This window comes from Solea senegalensis, unplaced genomic scaffold, assembly GCF_019176455.1.
Source record: "Solea senegalensis isolate Sse05_10M unplaced genomic scaffold, IFAPA_SoseM_1 scf7180000013721, whole genome shotgun sequence".
In the NCBI taxonomy this organism is placed as follows: Eukaryota; Metazoa; Chordata; class Actinopteri; order Pleuronectiformes; family Soleidae; genus Solea; species Solea senegalensis.
In genome coordinates this window covers 45,121-72,500 of record NW_025320875.1, presented here as the reverse complement: position 1 = coordinate 72,500, position 27,380 = coordinate 45,121, and the positions used below count along the sequence as shown (strand labels likewise).

The 27,380-nt window shown below is 40.4% G+C and overlaps 2 protein-coding genes across 2 annotated transcripts in view; one reads left to right on the top strand and one right to left on the bottom strand.

The window, feature by feature from the left end:
• The window catches only part of gpr143 (G protein-coupled receptor 143), a 7,248-nt gene extending 469 nt beyond the window's left edge, over positions 1-6,779 (top strand). The window contains exons 2-9 of the mRNA XM_044015618.1: positions 1,393-1,502; positions 1,777-1,871; positions 2,174-2,266; positions 2,466-2,575; positions 2,668-2,776; positions 3,121-3,238; positions 3,676-3,928; positions 5,948-6,779. Coding sequence (XP_043871553.1) covers positions 1,393-1,502; positions 1,777-1,871; positions 2,174-2,266; positions 2,466-2,575; positions 2,668-2,776; positions 3,121-3,238; positions 3,676-3,928; positions 5,948-6,051 — 992 coding nt within the window. The 3' untranslated portion in view covers positions 6,052-6,779. The remainder of the gene's footprint in view (positions 1-1,392; positions 1,503-1,776; positions 1,872-2,173; positions 2,267-2,465; positions 2,576-2,667; positions 2,777-3,120; positions 3,239-3,675; positions 3,929-5,947) is intronic.
• A 124-nt stretch (positions 6,780-6,903) lies between these two features.
• Positions 6,904-26,788, bottom strand: LOC122760532 (F-box-like/WD repeat-containing protein TBL1X). The gene is made up of 15 exons (XM_044015617.1): positions 26,410-26,788; positions 14,076-14,181; positions 13,506-13,651; positions 13,185-13,404; positions 12,197-12,329; positions 11,881-12,022; positions 11,720-11,783; positions 11,491-11,588; positions 10,992-11,052; positions 10,764-10,885; positions 10,606-10,680; positions 10,365-10,492; positions 9,258-9,423; positions 9,051-9,152; positions 6,904-8,961 (listed from the first exon to the last, which is right to left on the bottom strand). Exons 2-15 carry the CDS (start codon positions 14,131-14,133, stop codon positions 8,935-8,937), a joined length of 1,542 nt encoding a protein of 513 aa, XP_043871552.1. The 5' UTR covers positions 14,134-14,181; positions 26,410-26,788; the 3' UTR covers positions 6,904-8,934.
• Between the last annotated feature and the right edge of the window lie 592 nt (positions 26,789-27,380).

Below are 27,380 nucleotides of genomic sequence, written 5' to 3'. Positions count from 1 at the left end.
TGCGCTTTTGTCGCTCTTCACTCCACTGTCTGCTCTACAGTTCATTCATTCATATAATAAGAGTGCAGTTGTGAAACAAGTACAGTTCACAAGTGGAAGTGTAATTCACACATTACGTAAGTAAAACACAGAATAAAGGAGCATTCACATTTTTATTGTAATAAGAAACGTGGTTGCAAACTGTAAATGGCAATCAGAGATTAAACTTCTAAAAAAGAAATGTATGAATTCGTAACAGTTGCCAGATTTCACTCATTCATTCATTCATTTATTCATTATTTCTAATGAAATTGCCATTGTGGTAACAACAATGGACAGAGACCATGCTTTACTATCCATCCATTTCCAAGTAAGACTCTTCTCTTAACCACCTCACAAGTTGGAACAGCCTGAAGCGATCATGCTTGTTAAAAGACATTTAGACACAGTTTATGTCCCTAGTTTTTTTGGATATTCATGAGCCTGCTTTTGACACATTTAACCGTTTTTTCCCACGCAGCTGCGAGCAAGGCCTGCAGCACAGAGGAAAAAAATATTTGGGTTCTGACTTTTAAACTCAGAACTCTGACTTTATTCTGAATTATGAGTTTAAAGTCGGAAAGTTCACACTTGTCTTCCACTGTTATTACCAAGCTATTGTGAGTAATTACTATAGAAGTAACACAATATCACATCCATATTGCGACATTTGCTCTATACTATGGCCAAATGGGGCAGCCCGTGGAAATGGAACTTGACTTGTAACCAGAGGGTCGCCAGTTCAAATCCCCACCCGGCCAAAAAGGGCTGAGGTACCCCTGAGCAAGGTACCCAACCCCCAATGCTCCCCGGGCACTACTCAGTGTGGCAGCCCACTGCTCCTAATTCTAGGATGGGTCAAAATGCAGAGGAATACTTTCCCTAAGGGGATTAATAAAAAACTAACTAACTTTAAATTGTTGCTGTACTGTGATGTGAAAGTGTGAGAGGTGAGACGTGTTCATGAAGAACAATGACCTGGATGAATGAGCATCTACACAGACTGGGAGCAGATTAGGCCACGTTTCTGTGCACTCAGTGTCCAGTATTCCAGAGATGCACAGAAACGCACAGCAGGCCGGCGTCTGCACCACGTTTACATATGCTCAGCTTCTGTATTTGCACGGCACTGTGATGCAGTGAAAACAAAAAGACCCTCCATGATGTAAAGCTGCTATTTAAAGGTCTTGTGACTGATTGTAATTAATGAATGCACATAGGAATGAGAGACCGGGGGGGAAAAAAGGGGCACTTTGAAGTGTTTTAAATGCTAATTAACCCCAAACCACTTTTACATCTGTAAGCTAAGGTTCATATTTATCCCTCTCCAATTTCCTCCGCAGTTAGAGAACACGTGTTCTTTCTGTCCCACAGGTATCGCCATGAGGTCGTCGGTGTGGCTGGGCTTACCCAACATCATGGAGAACATCTCAGTGGTCAACAACACCGACGTGTGGCCAGAAGTCTTCTGCGTTGGCAGCTCAGTATGTATAATCAGATGTTCAAGCTCATCGTATGTGAGCGGAACCAACTTGTTTACGTGTGGCTTTTATGTCAGACATGGTTCAAGCATAGTGCCGCGGCGGAAACACAATCCAAAGTGCACACGTCACGTGTGAGCACAGAGAATCCTGATTTCACGCATTGGATGTGTTCAGCACAAGCCCGTGAACAGCTGACAATAAAATATCTGTCACAATTCATCCTCTGTAACCGTGAGGGCACAAAGGAAAACAACAAATACAATCTGTGTTGCAGATGTGGATCCAGTTGTTCTACAGCGCTTCTTTTTGGTGGACCTTCTGCTATGCCGTCGACGTCTTCCTCGTGGTTAAAACGTCGGCAGGAATCAGGTGCTCATTTCCTCACCTTCCCGCGTCTCACACTTCATTATCACCCGCAGGACAGCGTTTTATTCTGAGCCGACATTGGCATCAAGGCTCTCACTTTGCTTCACTGTCCATTGTAGATGTGTCTTTCGTCTTCGCTGCTGAAACAGTGGGAGGTCGAAGTTGAAGCTTCACTAATTAGACATGGGTTGTGTTTGAAATCAGTTTGTGTTTGAATTGGCCTTCATTTAGTGCAGTGAATTTGTTCTGGAGAATGTGTTGTGATCTCAGTCTCATGACTTGTTTCTCTCCTTCCCCATCATCAGCACCATTATTCTCTACCACATGATTACATGGGGTCTGGCTGTGCTGCTGTGTGTTGAAGGCGTCGCCATGCTTTACTATCCCTCCATTTCCAAGTAAGACTCTTCTCTTATCCACCTCACACAAGTTGCTCGAGAAGATCCAGATTTTTGTGTGACCGTCTGTTGGTTTGTTTTTTCGGCAACAGCCTGAAGCGATCATGACAGCGATTTAGACACAGTTTATTTCCCCTGTTTTTTTGGGGATATTTATGAGCCTGCTTTTGACACAGTTAACCGTTTCTTTTCCACGCAGCTGCGAGCAAGGCCTGCAGCACGCCATACCTCACTACGTCACCACATATGCACCCATGCTGCTCGTCCTCATAGCCAACCCCATCTTCTTTAATTGCACCATATCTGCAGGTCAGCTCCTCACACCTCTCACATCTCTGGACTTTTCTCCCCGCAGCGCACAAGCAGAAATAACCACATTTTATTTCATATTCTCCGTCTAGTGACCTCTTTGCTGAAAGGGCGACAAGGAATCTACACAGAAAACGAAAGGCGGCTGGCCAGTGACATAAAACTGCGCTTCTTTAAGATGATGCTGGTGTTCTTTATTTGGTATGTCATGCTGCTTTTATCAAAGGGATTCATTTTGATTAACGTTAGAATGAGTGAACACTGATTTAAGAGTAAGTAACAGACTGAGACAACTCTGAGAATAGATTTTTAATATTGTATGGAGTTAATGAGAACCAGTAGATGCTTGAAAAGGTGGAATACATTTATTTTTTACGCAGTACAGATGTGCTGAGCTCTCATCTAAACTATGTGTAACTGAAAGATGGAAACACACAAAAAAAGGGATGTTGTGTTTCAGCTTCAGCGTGTTCATGCAGTGAAAGGAATAATGTTATTTACAGTTCATCAGTTACATTGATGATTTTATTTTTTATGTTATCAAGCTGGGCTCCCAACATCATCAACGAGATCCTCCTCTTTTACCTGGAGATGCAGACAGACATCAACGACAGCAGTCTGAGGAATATCAGAAACGCAGTCCTCATCTTATGGTTTATCATGGTGGGTCGAACAGAATCACTAGCATACAACAGGGCTAAGTGATTTTGGAGGAAATATCTAATTCTATATCTAGGTAAAACAAGAAAATAAAGAAGAATTCAATTGTAATCGCTTGCAATTTATTAATTGCATTGTTTTTAAATCAGTTTAACCTTTTATTGTACAGGAAAAAATATATTAGGAAAACATTTTACATTACAGTACATTAATAACATGGTTATGGTAATAACATATGATCAAAAATGGATCATCACCATTTTTAAAAGCTCTCTTGTTTCCTACACACATTCCCTTTGTTATGACCAAGTTAATTAAAGAGATAAGATGGTATTATCCTATGATACTATTACCATATTGTGACTGTACTGTAATGTCGCATGTTACCTTGCTGATGCTTATCAATATCTGACACTGCTTCATCATGTTGACTCTTTCAGGGCATCCTGAACCCCATGCAGGCTTTCCTCAACACCCTGGCCTTCCACGGCTGGACGGGCCTCAGCGTTGACTTTAACCTGCAGCGGAGGAGGGAGCTGCCCTGGGACTCACTGTCTACGTCAGTGCCCAACACGGCCACCGGTAACCCCGTCGTGGGAAACAACCTGCTCTACCAGAGTCACATCCAGGAAATCCAGAAGGCCAAAGTCAATGGAAAGCACCACTCTGACGCCATCAGTGTCCTCTCTGAAGGTAATTGGCCCCTAGGTGGCAGTAACAGCTCACCTATGTATCAGGGCTGGTGACGCAGCCACAGAAGTCACCAGCATCATTTGGGGTACATATGTTGTGTCTGCTGATGCTATGGCTGGACTCATGCCTCTTTTTACTATGATCACATTCATTACGATGTGATGTCATCCACTGAGGAATCTGTCTATTTGTGAGCTGCTTTTGTTGTTGTAATTAAATTAATTGACTGAGTTGGGCAAAGTTAAAAGGTCTCTACTATACATATATATGTGTACATATATATATATATATATATATACAGTATATATATACAGTAGCATTGCACTGAAGTGGTGACTGGTAGTGACATCACCTATATAACAGGGATCAGCAAGTATATGTGGCCGAGGGCCAATTTATTTAGTAAGCAATTGAATATAATAATATTTCTTGCTGAGTTAAAAGTCAAAGATAAAGATAAATAGTTAAAATAGATGGATAGTCATAAATAATACAATAACACACAATAATAAGTGGAAATGCAACTTGGCTGTCCATGACAACAACAGTGTTTTTATTTTTCAAACATTTAGTGTCAGTTATCTGTCAATTTTAGCAACTGAATCTATTTGAATAAGTTCCTATTTTTTTCAGAATAAAAGCACTGAACTCAATATGAAATATAAAGTATATAGTTGTTGTTGTTTTTTGTGAAGATAAGCAACCTACTGACCTAGAAAAATCATGAGGTTGGTGGTTTTGTGAACAGAAATTCACAGGCGTCACATGATGTGTTGATGTGTTCATCAACTACCTTTCTCCAAAAGAGATAAAAACAAAAGTGACACAAAGTTTTATTGGAGAAAACCTGAAACTAGTGATTCAAAGCATTAACTCCTCAGGGAAAATGTTAACTGATGCTGTAAATCAAGTGATTCATACAGAGCTTTTTCTGCAACCAGCAGCTATTCAGGTATATTCTTACTTTCAGGTTATGAGTCAAACATTTTAAGAAACCGGTGACAATGTTATGGGGAAACTATGGTTCAAAGTACCATAGTTCCAAGTACTAATACAGAGACGGCGACAAATGCTAGTTTGCATCATGCAACTGCGCTGGCTGTTGTTTACCAGAAAGGATGTTGCTCGTCTTTATTTGCATAGCAAGCTTGTGCTTCAAAATATGAACCGCATGATCCGAGTGGTTTATGTTCAGGCTGCTGTAGAGTCATGGAAACTATGAAAATCTAATTACTACACTTAAATATACTTAGGCGTGGTATATTGAATTTCTGCCCATTAAACCTTCTCAATGTTATCATCCTAGACATGATATTTAAAGCAATAAACAATGTCAAAGCTGTTACTTTACAGATCAGCTACATACAATACATTCATTTGCCATTTTATTGGGTTCACTTATGCTTATAACATTAAGTAGACTTAACTGTTGTATTAAACGGAATCACTTCTCTCGTTGACTTATTGTACTACTAATAATTGCAGCTCATAAAGTGACACATGTGCATGTTGCCCACAGAACTGCATTTACACAGCACAGATGCATCCGTGATGTAAAATTACCGGCTGTTAAGACTTTATTTAAATGTATTTTGGGATGATATTGTAAATTACTGTATGTTATACACTTTTCTACATTTTTATGTAGTAGCTGTGTTTGTGCGCCATGTAGGTCATGTACGAAGGCTATCCAGTTGTGTTTGTGTGTGTGTGTCACCATTCAGTACCTTTGAATTATTAAGTTAATAGAAATAAAGTTTTAAAAGACGTACGTTTTTTTCCCCACTCGTTTTTATATAGACCTCGGTCTATTTTTCATCAGATACAAGTATAGACCGATATGACGTAGGTCACTTATGAAGTTTTACATTATTTCCAACTCCCAAAATACATTTTTCCAATATATGCACATGCATATATACAAGTGTGATATCAGTACCTCATTGAGTAGACAGATACTGTTTGTCAAGGTGTCGTGTGCAGAAACACTCAGTAATTACTCCTATCTTGTCTTGCTAGGTTCAGACTCTAGTACAGTTGAAATCCACATTTCCAGTGAGCTACGAGACTATGAGGATATAGACGCTGACGGAGAATCCTTGGAGAACTCTGTGAGGGACTAGCTACAACAAACAACAAACCAGCGTCCTCTTCCTTTTGTGCCGTGTGACGTTGCCCCTTTTAGCAACTTGTGTTTCAATATTGTCTCCTCGTAGTCTCCTTTGTGCTCCTGAGATTCAAACTGATCAAGATTTCATTAGTTGGTACAACAATATAAGTCCCGTCCTTAATTCTAAGCCTTATTTTTCATTTACCTCTAAGCTTTTTAAATCCTGTCTGCAGCACAGCGTACTATCACTCCACATACTCCTCGACCGATCAGCCAGAAAACAACTGCAGTCTCGTGCGAGTTGGTAACGGAACAAATGTGATTTTATTCTTCAATAAAGACGCACATGCTGTGCTTTGACGATGCCTTAAATGCTAGAGGAACGCACAGTGGATTTGTGATAAGTACACTTGCCGTTGACTTCAGAAGAATGTAGATGGTCACATTTCCAGCGGTCCACCTTGTATTTTTGCACACATCTATTTAACCAAAATATTTTTTTAAGAATTTGCTCATGAGACTTTCTTGACACTAGAGCATTACCACCCAGCACTCGTCGGTCTCAGTCTGGACCATTTTTGATTTAAATGTTTAACAAGCCAAGAACTAGTTTTGTGAACTTTTCCTTTGACAAAATTGTGTTTGTGAGTTCATAGTTCTTGAGTCCAAGTGAACAACTGTAGCAGATGTAATGTCATATTTATTAAAGATTAAACTGACCATGACCTTTGACCAACAAAATCTATTTAATTCATCTATGAGTCCATGTGAGTATTTGTACCAAATGGTGTTCTCAGACAGACAGTTGGGACAACCCCCGACAACAGGCACCGAACGAAAAAAGAACTCAATTCAACACACGGTCTCCATTGTTTCTGATATCAAAATAGAGTGATTTATTTGCGACACAGAACAACTTCAAAGTTTTGTCCTCGAAACAGGCGAGTGCACCCTGGACCAGGGTGTGTCAGAGAAAACAGTAGCCATCACAGCACTTTTTCCATACTGGGTTCCTTAGCATGCCAACGATGGCCACCAACACACACAGCCTGATTCTCAGTCTGACACAGACAATATTGGCTCTCAGCAAATGAAAAAAAACAAAAAAACAATGAACCACCCAAACAACATCCAAGAGTGACTTTTAAAAAAAGACAAGAGACGCAGAGAGAGAGAGAGTGAGAGAGAGAAAATCAAGACAAAAACAAATTGGCCCTTTCCTGAACATTTTTGCTTAACCAGCCGATACAAAAAGTGCACTTCATGTTGTTCTGGCTAAAAAAAAAAAGACAAAGAGAAAAGAAACTGAATAAAAAGGCAAATTAAAGTGATGTTGTGTTAGTTTATAGATACTGTCTTTTACATTAGATCCCAGTATGAAGTAGACTTACTGCTCACTTTAGAAGCTTAACCCACAAACAGGCATTTCATATTTGAATCAATGGGCAGCATTCATGGGGAATCATGACTTACTTTTTTTGAAGTTTTATTAGCCAATAGTGGGACTCGTGCTAGACCTCCACCTTGTGGACACAATGTGCTCTAAAGCTCCATCAGAGGGAAGAGCCAAAGAGAAGCTACAGCACTGGTGAAAGCTGTACGAGGTCTCACAGGTGGGGATTTGTTGCGGATTCTCTGACCTTATGTTCTACGTGCAACTGTGATGACCCGCTTGCTCCCGATAGTTCCTGAATGCAGGGAACAAGATGCACATTTCTTCAGCGACTTTCAGTGAAGATGAACCTGCCCCTTCATGCCATTTGTAAATGAGCGTAAAAAAAAAGGGAACTGCTTGATGTGCTGAACATGATCGGTGGAGGTGAAAAAGACTGTATTAAAATAAGCGGATGGGACATGCACTTTGTTTAAAAAGAGGCCTCGTCACACGTTAGCAGTAAAAGATGTGGCAACTCTAGCCATTAATGAGCCCCTACAGGATGACAATAAAGAGTACTGTATATAAACATATATACGCAGTATATAAGTCTGTGTATTAATCTAATTTACATATCTTTACATTCTTTAAATTTACATCCAAAAAGGGAGAAAATTCTCTTTGTAAACCACACTTTTCACGTCTCGTCCACAAAGTGACATTTTCTAATCTCATGTGAATTGAGTGTCTTTTTTTTTTTTTAAGAGATAAGCATTATTTCTTGGCAATAATATTTCCTGATGTTGACCTGATATTAAACGTGAGCTAAGAACTACCTTGTAGCGGCACATTCGATTTTTTTGACTTTCAAAAGTCCCTCTGTGGAAAAAAAAGACAAAGAAAAAAATCCAAGAAGTACTCTTGAAACAGACGATTCTCCGCTGAGGAGAAGTTAAGCACACTGTCAACAGACAATACCAGTGCTTCAGTATTGGTGTCACTTTTATCACGTCACTAAGTATGCTGTTTGGACATGAAGTAACATTTGCACAAAAGGAATTCTGAAACCACAACCTTTCATTAATCGTTGCCTCTTACAGCCCAACACGTGTCCCAGTAACACCTTTTCTCTTTCTGTAAAACTCGTGTTTGTGTTTCCGACCCTTACAACCCGATAACAGCTGGACCAATGGTCCGGAGGGAATCGGCAGCACTTCCTCATTAGAAACCTTTTAAAAACACGGACGCGCCCAGGGATTTGGATTCGATCCAATCTTGGGGATCTCTTAACCGGATTCCATTGTCTCAAACAGGTCGGTCATAAAACACACGTTGACAGACTGTAAGGTGCACTGAATTCATTTGGTGTTGGCTCATCAGCAGCTGCTGCAGTCATGTGGTTTTAATCCTGTGAGGGTTCTGTTTCAGTCCACCTTATCAGCTCTTCTCGAGCAAAGGGAGCGCGTTTGCTGATGCAATGTGCTGCACGCTCCAGGATTCATCATCAAAGTCTCATGTCGGCTATTTTCGGAGATCAAGAACGCATACCTAGAAAGGTAGAGACATTTGATAATTGATTAATAACACATTTAAAGCAACATGTTGCCCAAATACAAAAAACAAAGACTAAGACTTACTGAGCCGTCTGACGCACTGGCACCAACTTTGTCCCCAGTGCTGTTCCAGCACACCTCAAAAATACCACCAGTGCCTCTGTAGCTGTGCACCAGGGCTCCACTCTGAAACAGCGGGACAGACAAATAAATGACCCGACTCCATGTGAAGAACACAGAAATCCTCTCTCCTATGCTTTTACTAACGTTGTAAACACGTCAGATGCTTACCGTGGTGTTCCAAATGTGGACACACTTATCAAAGGAGCCGCTGGCCAGGTGTTTGCCATCAGGACTAAAGGCCACGCTGTACACAGGCTCCTGGTGCTTGGTCAGTGTGTGAATACAAACCCCTCGCTCAACATCCCACAGTCGCACTGTTGAGTCGAAAGAAGCGCTGAAAAAGGACGAAAGAGTGCACAAAGGAGATATGAGACCACTGTCATAAACATCTGTTATTGTAAAACAACAGATAATCTAAAACAAAAAAAGGATGTGTCGTGTCTGCAAGATGCTACTTAATATAATCCTAAAAACTTAATTGTTAATCACTCCTTCATCAAGGAGGAAATATTACATTTAAAAAACGGTAACAGGTACACAATAAACAGTGCAAATAAAAAACGTGTGAACTTCTCATAGAAAAACAGAAAACCAAACGGTGTCAAACCTGTGATCATAAAACTGAGTCACTGCTGATAGAGGCTGATGTCAATTAACACATCTGCCTCACAAAGAAGTAGCACATTGTAATTAAAAGTATAAATAGACAGAGCTCATTTATGTATCACAAGGATATAATCAATGACATAATAACTCACAGAGAATGAAATTTAAAATATTCTAAACACAGGGTGGCATTGGTAGTTGGTAGAGCTGCCACCTGTGGGGCAAAGGGCCAATCGCAGTGACCCAGGTTCGATTCCACCTGCAGTTATTTGCTCCGTGTCGTCACGCTTCACTGTCTTATCCATTAGAAAAATACCTTCACACATACTGAATAACAATGGCATTTACAAATTATTATGGCTATTAAATGACTGCAATGATAATGGCTCTTTTACGTCACATCAACAGCAGAGAGAGACAGTGTACAGTGCCCAAAACACCTTCAGTAAATACAACTCTACATAGACATTTAACTAAATATTAACTTAATTTTTCTTGCACAAAATTCAAGCACTTTCAATGACACATGTCTATTTAGGGCAATTTTGAAAAACTTCCAAAGGCCTTGACAACAGTCCCATTCTCCAACACTTTTCTCTCAAAGCCAAGCGATGTGTGTGGTTATCTGTGTGCGGTTCTGAACGTGAAGAGGTGTGAAAGGTTTCCCACCTAGCGAGCATGATGTTGGAGTTGGGGTTGTTTGTGCCGGGGCCTGTAGGACTCCACTTGATGGTGTAGATCTCTTTACTGTGAGCCTGGAGGTCATGCACACAGGAATCCTGCTTCATACTCCAGATCTGTGTGGAAATGAAAACAGCAAGAGCAAATTACGACTGAATACAAATGATATCGCCGCTCAGGACTGTGCTCTGTGCTCTTTAACCTCAGGGACTGGAGAGTTGTCTCTTACCTTTAATGTCATGTCATCCGAGCAGGAGGCAAGCAGCATCCCTGATGGATCCCACTTAATGGCATTAACTTCATTCTGCAAAACACAAAACTCATCAGCATGAGGGAGAAAACTACAACGTGGCGTGAGGTCGAGTCGACAGAACAGAGCTGTTGTACCGTGTGGCCCTGGAAGGTCTTGAGGGGTCGGTCGCTGCCGAGTCGACATACGTGGATGCACATGTCTGTGCTACACGAGGCAAAGGTGGTGTTGTTCTGCCAGTCCACATCCAGAGCTGGGGCTGCGGAACACATTAATAGTCTACACTTATTAAATGAGCCCACAATATGATCAGACCTGAGCAGGATCCATTTTTGCACCATGGGTCTGTGGTGAACTCACGTTACCTGAGTGGAAAGGGAACTGCTGCTTGGCTTCTCCTGTGTTTGCATCCCAAATGATTGTCGTCTGGGGAAGAAAAACAAGAGTTTCACCACCACACAACTGACAAGCGTTTTAATAAATGACGTAACAAATTACACCTTCTTCCAAATGGACTCTTTAATAGAAACGCTAGGGCTTGAAATATAAAATCTAACTGATAGAGCCTGTATCAGTCATTAATGTTAATTTAACTCATTTTAAATGAGATCTGATGGCAGGTTACAATAGCGCCATCTTTTAATTGTGCAAATTATTATTAAATAACTTGTAAAACTTGAGTTTACACTGGATACCTGCTGATTGTAGTTTGTGGAAACCAGGAAAATGATATGTTACAGATTTACACTTTGGCTGCTGATCTGAGAAAAACATTTATTTTAAGCCCTAGGACTGGTAAAGAACAAAACATGAGGATATTATTATTGCATTGTAAGTGCATGCTCGGGGAGCTTCATAAAGTACCTTATCTACGCCAGCACTGAGAATAGAGTTCCCCTTCTTGTTCCACTTGAGTGCAAATATGGGCCCTTTGTGCTGCCCCAAGGTGCTTGCCAGATTTCCTAATGGATAAAAGCCATATCCATTTCTTTTAGAAAAGATCCTTCAGAAAATTTAGGCTGCATTATTCACAATAACAATGTGCGTAATCCTAACAACACAACACTGTGCTGGAAGGATGGAGTAAACATACCGTCCTTTGTCCATATCCTGGCAAATCCATCGTACGACCCAGTGGCCAGGAGAGTCCCGTCACTCTGCAGGATAGCAAGATAACACAACTGTCACGTAACTGGGCTCGGCTGCACATGGTGAATGTTAAAGAAGGGGATGGATTGACGGTTGGAAACCTACATTCCAGTCTAGTGAGGTGACGTCTTTGTTGCTGGGGACATCCTGGCCACCTTCTCGTATACAGTGGCGCAGCACCAGCTGGGTGGAGTTGGAGCTATTATTCTCGTTCAGGTTCCAGATCCTGGCGGTGGAGTCTCCCGAGCTAAACAGAATAACAGCGCCGCAGGAGAAGGAGAGGTTAAAAGACTGTGGGACTACAAGCTGTCAGTGAGGATTCTTATGAAGCCATTTATCTTTCAAAACGAGAGCCAAAAAGTGTATTCACACCGTATGACACATGTTGCGATTTATTATTTCAGCGCAGACAGAGACTCACCCGGAGGCCAACAGATCGCTGACAGGGTTCCAGGCACAGATGAACACTTCAGACTCATGACCTCGGAGCACTGTGGCTTTACTTGCTGGTATCGCAACATCGACATCCATCTCCATGGGCTCGCTGTGGTTATCTGAGAAGAGTCAGCACACACACACACGGATGGTCAGATGCACGTGTGTATATGCATCAACTTATAGCCATACTAGTCAACAAGCTCATGGGTAGTGTAAACCGCTATCAAATTTAATCAAAACGTATCTCTAGTGTATATTGATTGGAAATGAATGTTTAATGGGGTGAAGTGGTTCCTTTTAATGACACAGAGAGATCCCAGAAAATCAATAACATGTTGTTGCTGGTATACGCAAGTGCTATTTTTATTCATCTCAGTCTGAGAAACCGATCTGGTTAATATGCACACAACCATCACAGCACGACGAGAACAGCACGATGAAAACCCAGGTGCAGTAAATTTTAAGTCTACTGTGTTAGTTCCCCCTATACTTGTATCCGTGGACAGTGAAAGCTTACTTACACCCTGCTCTCCCTGTTGCCATCCACACCTTCACATTAAGATCCTCTGGGACACAATGATAAAAAACTACCACTCCTCCCCTTGTCCAGAGCTCCACCTGATCTACACCTCTCTGGTTTCACTCACAGAAGCTGCTATTGATATCACATTGTGTGAAAACCACACAGCTGGCACAGACTCATATAATGTCAATTAATGTGTGATTAAAAGTCACACTGAGGAGACATAAGGAGTTGAAGTCAACATTATACAGTTATCTGCAATGAGACACAACATGCTCACTACTAATAAAATTAGATATATTGAAAAAATAAATCATTTTAAAAGACATTTAAAGTAAAAAATATTTCCATATAGGCTGCAAGTGGCACAATCTACATGCACCTATGACTTCACGTAGATTTATGTCAGTTTATACAGCGACATAACTTAAGTCGAGCTTGGTCTTACTCATGATGTGTGTGCCATTCTCCTCCCCATTGAAAGTGGCTTCTCCGTTCTTTGGTGCATTAGACTGGTTTCCGGAGGTTGAAGCTACCATGGTACCAGCCGCCTGCTGCTGGGCTAACTTGTCGCGGAAGGCCTGCTGCCGTGTCTGCACGACATCAGGCATCACTGCGTCAATGAGGGAGAGCGACTCGATCGGTCGACCATCGAACACTGTACCATCCTGTCATAAAGAAAGAAATGACAAAGTTTCAGCACAGGTCTATCATTATCACTTAACAGACGGCAGCATTTGAATCAGTACAAGTAGCTCCCGGCCTTCACCTCGTTGATGCTGATCTCTGCCTCCACATACTGGAGCCCTTTCTGCAGGATGGATATGAGGGCTGCAGGGGGCACTAGTGTTCCATTAATGTTTGACTGGCTAATGTGGCTCTCGATGCCAAAGGTGAATGCAGAGTGGGAGAAACCTGAAAACAAAACACCATTCACATTCAATAATGGGTGCGTGCCAAGCACAAGATGTGCACAAACACAACACACATATTCAAAGAAAAGTCTTGTCTGGCCCAAACAAAGCTTACAGTAATTACACACAAGAGCCCAGTGGCATAACAAGAATGACATTTGAGAGAATAGTAGGGCATGCCAGTGTCAGCGTTGACCTCTGAGTCGCTAGTAACTCGTATTCTGCCAGATGGCTTTAGAGGATGTCTTAATAAGCAGTATTAATATACAGCAGCTACAACTGGTATCAAAACATTCAAATGCATTGTTTAAATATGCATACAGATTATGGGTTTTATTCAAAACAAAAAGACACTGATCAAATAAGTGTGCATTAATAGCACTGACAACGACTGATATTTGAGTGTTAGTAGCAGTGAGACAAACCTGATTCTTGGAGATATCTGTAGACCAAGAAGTTCACTTCGTCACTGGTAATACTCATCTTAGCCCAGTGAAAGGGAAGAGGTATGTTGTAAGGCTGGGCTCACTCCTGGAAATTAAAAAAAAAAAAAAAATCATAATATTTAGGTCTGTAATTGTGCATATGACACATTCTTATGCCATTTTAACAACTAAAAATAAATAAATAAATTATACTGGCATGTGTTTTATTACACACAAATACATTGGCACTGTTTTCTAGTCCCTCTTCCAACATGCTCACTCTTGTCTTGCTCATTGTTCCACAATTCCTTTTGACAAAGTCAATAGCTGGATTTATACTGCAAATCACATGATGTTCTGAATTTAAGCAAACTTTGGTCTACTGGGGGTGATATCTACAGAGAACTGAATGGTGCTTCCCATGAGTGACCCAGTTAAGCAGTTTATCTAAATTAAAATAGTGCTAATAAAGCATTAAGGACAGCAAATGCCAAATCTGAGCCCATCTAGTGAATTACAGAGCAGACCACAAACCAAATTATTTGGTCAGTCCGACCTTCCCCTCTGAGTCATTTGCAACCAATAGACATGTTTAACAGAGGTTGTGTAAACATGTCAACATTGAGACCATTGTCAAAATGAAGGAAACAAAGGAAACAAAGATTCAGTTACATTTTAAATTCCGACAGGGTTTTTTTTTTATCTTCAAGCTGATAGAAGAATGCAAGGATAACACATTTTCCACAGATACAAGCTTTAACTATTCCAGAAAAGGTTCAATAGAGCTGGAATGAGATAATTTGCTTACCCACTCACATGAGGTGGTAAATGTTCACAAACGTACAGTGAATAAAATAAGTGAGAGTGTCTTGTGTGTCTTGTGTGTCTTAACACCAAAAAGAAACAACCTGACAATGAGTCATAACAATAAACGTTTCAAACTATATTTAATTTGAAGCTGCTCTCCAACAGGGAGACAAAGAGACAGACATTATGGTGTCATGCATGAAGACCGCATGGCCGTCCAACTTTCATTTCAAACACTGTCCAGGTCCACTCAAGTTTCCCTTTGGTAGCATAGCAACAAGAGCGATTGCAAAAAATAGACTATAGAGAAAAGTGTTGTCCCAATTACCAGTGGGCACAGAGCCAGGGAGGTTGAACATGTTACACAACATGAATTATTCACTTTCACCTTGGTATATTCTTTCAGATAGCGGCTGCCTTTATTGAATGCAAGGGTTGGAGTTCTAACAACATGGTGCAGCCATAGCGTGATGAAAATGAGATTCAATAAAATATATCTTAAACATTCTGTAAAAAAAAATTAAAAACCCAAATTAGAATCATGGCCCATGTTTCCTGATTTGACCACAGTGACCATGTTACTCTTAGCTAATTATCTTACATACGGGACTAGGAAGGGCTAGCCACATCAAAGCAAGGCTGCCACTGGACCCAAGGCCATGACAGACACATACCAAACAACTGGAAACGTAATTAACAGACAGCCTCGAGGGACCCGGGTCCCGTCGGTGCAGAGAACGAGAAATAATCCCTTTAACAGATGGGCCAATGATGGCTACATCACCAACTTACTGCGCATTAGAGCCTTTGATCATACAACAATGCAGCAAATGGGCAAACCTCTGCCATGGCTGTGGTGAGGAAAAACACTTCCCACAACACATGGACACAGTGCATATAGAGACAACAATGACAAATACAAAACCATTCATCCTTGATTGTGAGCATTGGGGTGATGTGAAAGAGATGGATGGATTTCATAGGATTTAACATGACGTTCTATTGAGGTATAGTCTGTCCTCGTTGATATTGGTTGGACAAAATATTAGACATGGACATCATTAAATCCCAGTTTCAAATGAAGATCTTTTTAGACAGAAGAACCTGAACGATTCCCCCAACACAACAACTGACTGATATGAAGCTGCTGTGGCAAATGAATCATGCTGAATGCCTTTAAGGTAACAGAAATACCACAGCCATTAGTGAATATTTGAGCCAGATGAGCCCCAGCTGAGAAAGCGCTTCTCCACATTCAAGCCCACACAACATCAAAGTGAAAGTGTGTTTATGCAAGAGGTCTTGAAAACAACTGTTTTTTAAGATGCATTGTGACGTGAACACGGACAATTCTGCATCTGTGCAGAGGCAGCATACTACGGGTGCAACAAATTACCCAAAATGTTTGATGTACTCATCATCCATCTCTGCACTTTTATATTTTAGAAATGTACTACATTGTACGAGAATGAATGAAAACATACGCATATCGTAGTGTAACTGATTTTTTTGGCATGACAACAGTCCATCGCCACAAAATGTGCTCCCATAAAGACAGCAAAACAAACTGATACTGAAGCATTTGAGAGTTTCTTCATCAACATACACCGTATTAGGGATGCAACAGTTTTTTATCAATTACCAAGTTAATCATGAACTGTTTTGATCTATTGTTTCAATTGTCTGAGATTATAATTAAAACAAGCTCAGATTATTCAGATTCTTAAATTTAACTGTTATCTGGTTTGTGGACAAAGCAAGACATCTTTTCAAAATCATTGATCAATGTTTCGTAACATTTTCTGAAATGTTAAGGACCGAACAAAAGAAAAAATAAACGGATTAATCAATTATGAAAATGATCATTAGTTGCAGTCCCACACACCATATTACTATGCAATGCTAAATGTAGGCGGCTTTAGGATAATTAATGCACTTTTGCAGTTATTATTAACAATAAACTTGTAGCTCACGAAGCTGCCTGCACGCCTTACGGTCAGAGGATCGAGTCAAAGCAGTGGAATAATAAAACCCTTCATACTGTAACACCAAGCAATGCACCAACTATTGCGTCACTCAGTTGACACCGATCTACCCAGACTGCATATTGCACTGTAAATCCTGTCACTTGAGTGCACAGCAGTGCTGTGGCTCAATATTGTCAGTGTAAACAGACACGGACAGAACTGTAGTGATTACGTACAACCTGCTTTCACTACACAACTGCTGCATAGTGTGTCCTTTTAATTCAAGTTTGAAACACTTCATGCAAGAATGCCAAGTACTAGCATTTTCAAACCCTTTAATTTAAGGGAATGAAGACATTAAAGGACACAACTGAATAACCCCTGAACAAACCAACCATCACTATGATTCCCCCATCTTTAGACAAATCCTTGTGGTTTGTAAATGTATTATTCTATGCGGATGCAGGAGAACACAGGAGAACAAAAATGACATGTAGAACACAGTTGCTACAGTGGTGTCTTTTGGAGTATTGTTATATGACTGCATATTAAGGCTATTCAAAGCGATGTGATAAAGACAGATAGTGTGATTAATTTATAAACTGCACTGAAGCCAAGCAATGAATCAGTGTGTTAGTGTGTGTGTGTACCTTCTAATAAAATGACAACTCTGTGTGGCAGTGTATAAATTTGGCCTTGAATGTGACAGGGAAAACCCAGTGGAAGATCAAATGATTGCTTGCTCTAAATCTGATTAGAGACCAACTAAAGGCTTGTTCATTGCAAATATATGCTAAACGATTAAACCTGTGCTTTATCTACTTTAAACTCGATGTTAAATACAGTGACATCATCTTTCCCAGACACCCTCATACAGGCGTGTCATGTGTAATCATCTAATCAACACTGAAATTAATCGGCTGAAATGCTTTTTGAACATTAATCATTCAGAAGTAATGGAGTTAAGAGGACTACACAACAACCACCCAAGTCCTAGACACGCCGATTTGAAAAGAATTATGTGAAAAAACGGCATACCAGGGACCCCATTTTCTCCTGAACAGTCACCTTCTGACAGATGTGCAAACAAGACCTGGAAACAGCAGCCATTTTCTCTTGAACTGCTCTGCTGAGTAAAACCCGCCTTTGAAGCTTCTGGTTGGGCTGCAGTCTTGAGGGGGGGAGGGGGGAGGGAGAGAGGGAGAGAGAGAGCCATGGGGGAGGGGAATCATGAAGGGGGGATGGTGGAATGGGAGCAAGGTGATAAATAATGATCCCCACACAGGTAATCACAACAACCATTTGAGCATTATTCTTGGCTCTTTCAATGAGTCACTTAGCGGCAGCCAATGTAGGTCGCATACAGTGGGGGATGGTGGGTCAACACATTATGGGGGATGGTAGACATCAGTCTGCAGGGGGAACACTTCTCCCACGCTTCCTATAGGTTGCAACATTATTTACCAGTGGTGGCCAACTGTGTGCCAAGAAAAACAATAGTGTGCAGGTTTTCTATTCAAAGACTCCACCCACTGACAAACACAGAGATTAAGAATCCATATGTGACATTATCTTCTGAAATTATATTCTGAAGTGATCAGTTGGAGTCTGGCCACATGGTTGGGTGACCACACACTGGAGGACTAACCTAATGGTTCCCCCAGCAGTTAACCATCAATGAGGTCATGGGGGGTAACACATTAGTGCAGTGGGCCAAAACTTTAATATGTACCTTGACAGACTTACAGCAATATCAGTGTTATTAGCATTTTTCTCTCTCTCAGGAGAATGTGATCACAGGCACCAACATCAGATACATTTTCTCCCAGGGCAATAATTGGGAGATCGATGAAAGGATTCTAAAGCTTCTAAAAAGGAGGACACCAAGAGTCAAGATCCACCCTCATACTAAATCCATTAGAATCAAATAAAAATTACAACTCCCACTTGCCCACTGGTGTCATTTTGTATTCTCAGTGCAAACAAAGCTTTAAGTAGTCATTACATGGTTTAAAAGAAGCAAACCGCTGGGCCGTATTTTGCCATTGATGTGGACAGAACGTATATAAAATAAGAACTATGAAGTATATTGATAAGAGAAGAGGAAATAGTACACACATTGTCGGAGAGTAAACAATGAGTTCCAATTCATTTTAAACCGAAACATCTAAATTCAAGACAACAATTAAGAGTACAATTACATGTGTAGAAGGCTCATTTTACATACACCTGCCTCAGTACAGAACTAATAAGTGCTAAGCGCTATGATAGACTCATAAGACGTCGAACTACAGCATGTATTTTCCAACCTCTTGGACAGTATCTTCACCCTGTAACTGTAGCAAAATGTCCACACAAACACACAGATTTTAACACAGTGATATTGCTGGCCTTAACACCAGATCACCAGGCAGTTGTTAAACCTACCACAAATGTGGTTTCATATTTGAATGTAAGCAAACAAAGAACTAGTCACTGCAGAGCAGAGCATGTACATGCATAAGCCTGAGTGGGGGTGGTTGGCAAGAACATAGCATGGATGAGACTGTGGGAATAAAAGAAAGAGGAGAAAAAAAAAAACAGTGACATTTTATACATGTCATTTGTTATTCAGAAAACAAAACATCTGTTCAACATACTGATGTAATCATAAATCAGAATTCACTGTACAACTCACCACCATTTGTTCATTTGGGGCCATATCAAATCTAGGCCAGTGTGTGTATGTGTGTGTACTCTGCTGTGCATCTTCATGTTGCAAGATAACGAGCCACATGTGTATTAAATTTAATTCTGAGATTAAATCATCAGTACATTAAAACCAAAAAATTGAACTACTGACTGTCCTCATTTTGTGACAATTTAATGTATTATTTTTTTGAGAATACATTTACATTCAATAGAAAGAAAAAAACACCATAAAGGCCTCCACCAGGCAATTATTTTTTTCAATGAGATGGGGGTTGAACAAATAAGCTGTAAACACAGCGACAAACCAGTGTGGGCAATACAAGTGTTGCTATGGTGACCAGAAGATCTTGATTCTCTGTCAATAGCAACTCATGCCACCCCGAATACCCCCTCACTCTTGTTGAGCTTTCTTTCCATCTGATATCAGGGTCAAACAAACAAACAAACAAACAAACAAACAAAGCAGACAAGTGGGCTGAAATACTGATCTTCATTCTAAGCTGTCCCTCGACATTTCCTAGCATTTATACAACATTAACACTAAACATAAAAGATTGCCCTTCATAGCATAATGTGTCCTCTAAATAAAAAATGCTTCCATTTTCTGATTTCAACTTTACTGAAGGTTAAGCTATGCATAGATCATTGTGTCTTGGAATCACACACACTTAATGACAATAATGGATTTATCAGTGCCAACATTTTTCATGTATGTACATTTACTTCTTCCTGCACATTAATTGCCTCATTTAATGAACACAAAAGAGCAAATGTAGCCTTCTCAGGAGGCAATAAATATAACAATCTCCAGTCATAAAAAATGACCTTGTAACATTTCTTAAGGCAGTGACACACACACTCTTTTTACTTATTCACTGTCGTAGATAATGTTGTAGAATGATAAGCATGTCTTTATGGTACCTCAATTACATGCATGTAGTGCAGTTGTCGAAAATCCATGAACTCTATTGGTACGTGTTAATCACAGTATGTTGTACAATGCTGACACTTTAAACTTTACTACTCCTGCAGCCTGCCTGGACACATCGTTACACTGATAACTCATGACTGCTCTCAAGGACTAAGCCTGTGCGCTCTGAGGAAACTCTGAAATGTGAGATAACATTGTTCAATATTGTGATGATGATAAATATTTACTTGTTCTTGTCTTCCATCATCATCATCATAGAAAGCTAACGTCCAGAGTGACCACCGAACTGACACCAATTAATTTGAGGGTAGCTGAAAGCTAACTGGAACTTCATCGTGGCATATCTTTCATCTGATACGTCAGATCCATCTGATATAGTGAGTACAGGGTTTTCTCTGAGGCTAACCTCAAACTAATTAAAAACAAAACTGATCTACTTTTACACCTGGCATTGAAATGTGTTTTCTGTGATCTGATTGCAATCGGAAAGCGCCTGACCACTTGTAAGTACAGGTGTAAATACACCCGAGGACGTATTTTTATCCGATCTGCCAAACTATTTCAGGAGGAGTTCGGAAATGCATTGTGACCACAGTGAACAGAAGTGAAAATGCGATGGATCTCCAACTACATGAGCGGAAATACATTGGTGGCTATGAGCACAGCTAACGTGAAAACGTTGGTTTTTTTTTCCAGGAGTCAGTGATTTAGCCTGTCCAAACGAAAACGCAACCCCCAATTTTTAAAGCATTAGAATAAATACAATTTGTGTCTATAGCAGTAAAAATAATTTACAACAGTTAGGGCTGCAATGACTAATCAACTACTTCCATAAACAACGTATCCATTTGAATGTTTCGTTTTTTTGATAATTTAGTCAAACTCTCTGAATGCTTTGCCTCTTAAATGTGAATATTTTCTGATTTCTCTGCACCACATAACAAAAAAATCATTACACCTAAATAATGTTGGTTTGTGGACAATAAAAGATATTTGAGAACATCATCATTTAAAGACTTGTGTAACACTAATCAACATTTTACGGACCAAACACCCAACTGATTAATTGCGAAATTAATTGACTATGAAAATAATTATTTGTTGCGGCCCTAACAAAAGCATATTAACCAAATAATATCTTCACATAGCTTGTTAGTAATAATCACTTTAACTTATTTAAGTGGTTTTGGTGTGCAGTTATAACTCATGGAAGATGTGATGTGGTAAAGGACAAAGTTGTTGGCTTTGATTCCACTTACACGGTTTCTAGTGTAGTTGTAAGTAAACTGGTCTTCACTGTCTACTTGGAATGTGTTTGTGTCACAGAGGAAAGGCAGCAGCCCAACCACTGAGGACACCAAAACAGTGAAGAGGGCATTCAACATTTAACAGTTTATTTTTTTTCATTTAAGTGTCTTGCCCAAGGACATTCAATTTTTGTGATCATTGTGTAAGTCACACACATCATGTAACCAGCTTTGGTAATGGGACACTTCACATGATAAGCTACGCACTCACAAAATGTTAGCAAGAGTCTGGAATAAGTGTCAGATAAACCAAAGAAATCACCTGAAAAGGACAAAAATCCTTGTTGGTGTGCACTGCATGTTAACAATGTGCAACACTGAATTACGATTTTCTTCCTCATCTTACATTGCTGAATCAGCAGGAAGTGAAAATCAGACTCAGGGCCCCCAAAAAACATCTACCCTTAGGCAAAATACACTTTTGGCATGTGCTTGTGCTTGCACAACTTCTTGAACAATAGACAACTTTTGTCAGGTTCCCAATTGCACACCAACTTCAGAGGAATACTACAATACTGAGATGACATGTTTATGTTCACTGAGCATACACATAACCTGAAAATGACAAGATGTTCAGTAAATGCAACTAACATTCATCAATGTATACTACCACTTTATCATCCACATGGGGGACTGGAGCCAATTCTAGGTGACATAGGGCAAAAGGTGGGATACACCCTGGACAGGTTCATCGCAAGACCAACATACAGAGACGTACAACCAGTCACTCTCACACGCAATTAACACATTCTATCAACAGGAAACTGGGTCATTAATCAGACACAGTAGAAATAGAATCTACCAGCAAGACAATAGGATAATATTTGACACACCTTCAATAGGCATGGGGCACGACAGACACAAGTTCAAACAGTGATAAACAGAGCCACCCTAAATCCAAACTGAATAAAAATAAATAACTGTAGCCTTGGACTAGCAAGTACTTGTATGACCATCATTTCAGAGAAACCACTAGTCTGTCAGTTGGCAAAAAGCCCACAAACAGTGCAAGTCTGTTTGGGAGGGGGAGAATGGTTCACCTCCTGCCACAACACACCATAAATAAATACCACTAAAGAAATATTTGGACAACATGATATGGAACTTTGCAGCACCACGGGCTGACATGGCCTTTCTCAGGGACTTCTTTGGCCTACTTATGATCAGGGGACAGATTTATGTTTTGAACACACAGTCAGACACAATGTACAATGGGTTTACTGTTGTCTCTTCTGTGCAAAGTGCAGGAGTCCACTGAAGTCCCATTTGAATCACTTACCAATAACTAATTTGAGCAAAACTAAGAGCTACTACAATCCACCACACGAATGAAGTGTGCGTGTGCTCTTGTTTTGTTTTTCTAATATTATAGGCCCAGGGTTATCACTATGTACAGTACTTGCAGAGATATTTTAATACCTTTTTTAACACCTTTGAAAAGCTTTTGTCAATATCAAAAACAACACAGTGGTCCTTTCGACAAATAGTGCCATCTTTTTCTTCTTTTTTCTGCTTCTCCCTTTACGGGTCAATACAGCAGATCATCTGCCTCCTTGGCGGCTTTCAGAGATGCAGTAAACTCTGGAGAAGATAGTTTGGAGAGTGTAAATGCATATGTCCATAGAAGTTGCTCTGGAGATTTTCCTGCCAGCTCCCTAATATAGTCTCCAGTGAGCTCATGTGAGAACCCAGCAGGAGAAAGTGAGGAGAAGCCACGGACAAGTGGCTAATTACGGTCTTTGTTTTCGATGCACAGAAGTCAGTAGAGAGTATCATAATTGGTGATGCGTCTCCCTTGAGCTCACTGCAGCCACCTTCAGCTCTTCAGCTTGTTGTGGCATCTGCAGTTAAGGCCACTGCATACTCTCTGTATCCCTTAGTCCTCAAATGTCTGCTGTGGTCTGCATGATGTGGATGTTGTTAAAGCATTCGCTGACCCTATGCAGTCACCCAGAAAACCTGTGACTGTGCAGACTGAACAATTCTGTGCATGTTCAAGTTATTTCAAAATAGAATGGAATGTAAGATAAAGTACACATGTGTGGAATGCCAGTCTGACCCAGAGCCTGATTAGAATGAATGAACCCACAGGCGTGTACGCATGAGTGGAACACGTCCACAACTCTCTGCAGACTCATTGGTTGTTTTGGCCACATTTTAGGATCTTTGTCCTATTGAATGATGAACCATCATTCAGTGTGAGCTGGTGCATTTTGCTGAATCTGAGCACAACTCTCTGCATTCATCAGCAGTGAAATCATAAATAAATGCCAGCGTGCCAGTTCTTTTGGCAGATATACTGTACAAGCCCAAGCCTTTAGAGAGAGCCACCATTGTGTTCCATTGTGGGTTTTCTTCTCTTCGTAATGTTGATCAAGATTCAAGTCTGCGTCATCAGTCAATAGAACTTTGTTTCAGATTTCTACTAGTGTGAACTGCAACGTGGGCTTTCTGTGCTTGAGATTTACCTGGGGTTTGCATCTTGTGGTTTTGTCTTCTCTTGATCATTGACAAAAAGACACGTACACCTACATAGTGGAATCATGTGTTTTTGTGCATTAACAATTGAAAGGACACACAGCTTCCCAAGAATAATTTAGTAGCCAAGTGTCCAATTACTTTTGAACCCTTGTTTAATATCTCCCACATGGTTCTTTATTAAAGCTGAGACTTTGCACATTTAATATGATAATAATAATAATGTCATTCCAATCGAATCAATTGAATATGATGGAGCAAAGAGCCTTAAGACTAAAAAGCTGTACAAATAAATTTGATCTTGGTAATATTTAGGGGCTGATTGCACAGAAAGGTCAGTCGAAATGTAACACAAGCAAAACCATTGTTTTTCCAATGGTACACACATTTCTCAAGGGTATTTCAGTCACAGAAGGTATTTCAGTGATCATTAATGTCACACTTACAGCCAATCGAATAAAGCAAGAGGCGGGCTCAACAACCCAAATCATCTGCTTTATTTATGTCCTCCTACTCTGGACATATGCTTGAATCAAATGTGTCCATTGTTTACATTCTATTGATGGCTTGCTCGAACAGCTCAGCTCCACACTTTACCATGGTGTTTTTGAAGCAACAGCCATATTATGTGACGAGTCAGTGTGTGATTGACCCCTTATGGACACCAGTAGCAGTGTCTCAATCACATTTATCTGCCAAGCACTTTGAATTTCAAAAGAAAAAGATAGATAATTCAAGCTGGCAAAAACGTAGACAAACATTACTGCCAATTTACTATTACCACTGGCATACCACACACCTACTGTATAGTACTGCAATTTGAGCAGACACTGTTTTATGGGGTTACAAAATCTAAAAATTGCTCAGTTGATACCGAGTTTGAAAAAAGAACTGAAGTAAAAATACATAAATTTGTATCCACTGTGCTTTCCACGGTCCTTTATCCTGTTGCGTCATGTACATTAGTTGTTTGCGTTGCTTTGAAATGTCAAAGACAACTGTAGAGTAATCGATTGCCTGCTTTATTTAACCCATTTAAAAACAAAAATGTGTCTACTCGCTTATTCTGATGTAGTTTTAAAAACAAAATAGTGTGAGCAGTAACCATAACATCAAATCAAGTACAGCCAGTATTTTCTTACTGGATGTTTTCATCAATGCATTTTATCTGATAAAATACCCTTGATGTGAGTTCAGCTGCTACATGGCATTGATTGGTGTAAACAAACAACATGGGCACACACCAAGAGCCACAAGTTCAACCAGAGAATGGGGTCATCACCTCATGTCTCACTATAATTGTAATAATTAACACTTAATTGGCCAAAGGCCAAGTGAGACATATTAAATGTGTCTGTACACTGTGTTCCCCATTAGTGCATTAAATACTGAGAACAACCAGAGATACTAAATGGCACATAATCAGAATTTGGAGGTCACGCAACATGTATTAATGTCTCCATGATAATGAGTCGTGCACAAACATGGTGTCTGGTCTCTGTTGTGCAAACAGCTCAAACAGTCAGGAAACAGCTTTAACATTGTAGTTATAGAGTAACATGAGCTGTCCCTTGGCTACTAAAGGCAATGTAGTACAGTTGAATGTCTCCCCTCCCCCACTCATGTGCTTCCAAAATCTGCAAGGGGACATACAGTAAATAATCATTCATATTTCAGTCTCAGGAAGAAAATAAGTCAAGCTGCATTGGTGTGACTTCGTGTGGCGGATGTTTTCAAATGTGTTGTTGTAATGGCAAAGTATATCCAAACCATCCATCAAAGGGGGGGACAACCTTCACCCGGTAAAACTTACTATATTTAGTGAAGTCGTCCACAGCGCATTACAATGATGGTTCAACAGAAGTGTGTGGGGGAGAAATACACACAGTGAGAGAAAAGTAGTTCGTTAAGAAGACAAACAGCGGAAAAGAGAAATTCAAAAGACGCATGCAGTAATTTCAACACACGTGTGAGTCAATGGGTGACTAAGCTGTGCCGGCAACCTCCTAATCAATGCCACACAATCGCCACTTTCTGGAAGTCACCGTCTTCTTTGTAGAAAAACACACAGACGCAGAAGCTGCATAATACCAACGCATCTTAAATCATACACCACACTCGACTTTTCTTTCGCCTCTCTTTGAGTCGCTTACCTTTTTATTGTGAGTGAACTCGTGCTCGCCGCCGCCGCCGCTGCCTCTCTTCCTCTTCCACAAGGAGAGCCTCCAACTTCAGCAGGCTAGCGACGACTTTCCTCCCATTTTACTTCTCGTCATATTTCAAGTTCCGACCGCTGCTGCTGTGACTCACTGTCGACTAATTCACTGCGCAAACGAGGCGTTATTCGCCCAGACATACACACACACGTACACTGACAACAGGCGGTAAAGTTGGCAGAGGAGAAAGGGGGGGAGGAAGAAAATAAAGCCCGGTTTGTGTGAGGCTGAGGCTGCGGTTTACTCGGGAGTTTCACCGAGAACAGACAACAGCAGCAGCAGTAGTAGCAGCAGCAGCCGAGGAAGAGAGACGTAGACAGAGAATGGGGAAAGGGGGGTATGGGTTGAGGGGTAAAAGCTAACTGACCTTAAACCTGAATATTGAAAACATTAAAACAGTGTGCGTTCATCATGTAGTTTCTGGTATGCTAAGTTTATCTACGAATGCTGCATCTAATTGGCTGAATATCATTTTTTTAAATTAAATATTATTTGTACACATAGAGACGAATATATGGTCTCGCCTGAAACCTGGGGCTATTGTATGCTAATATTATCTATGCTAACTAATCTTAGCCCCGCATTAACGTTGCATTATTGATAGTGCTAATTGTGGAAAACACCATGACTAATACTACTTTGATATTTCTGCTTCAGCGTGAGCAGTGGACTCACTTTCACAGACTACAGTGGTGCATGTTTCCTATCTGTGCCTCTTGAGCCACTTCCCCTCCCCCCACCACACACGCTCACTCGCTCTGGCTATTTTTCGCCTGCCTGGTCACACAGCGGTTGATTAATTCTCCTTTCGCCTTGCTCAGTCATTCAGATTTGGAAAGTAAATAACAAGTTGACATCATTACGGCTCTACACTGGAGTGACACATTCCTTTGGCTACCGTACACACG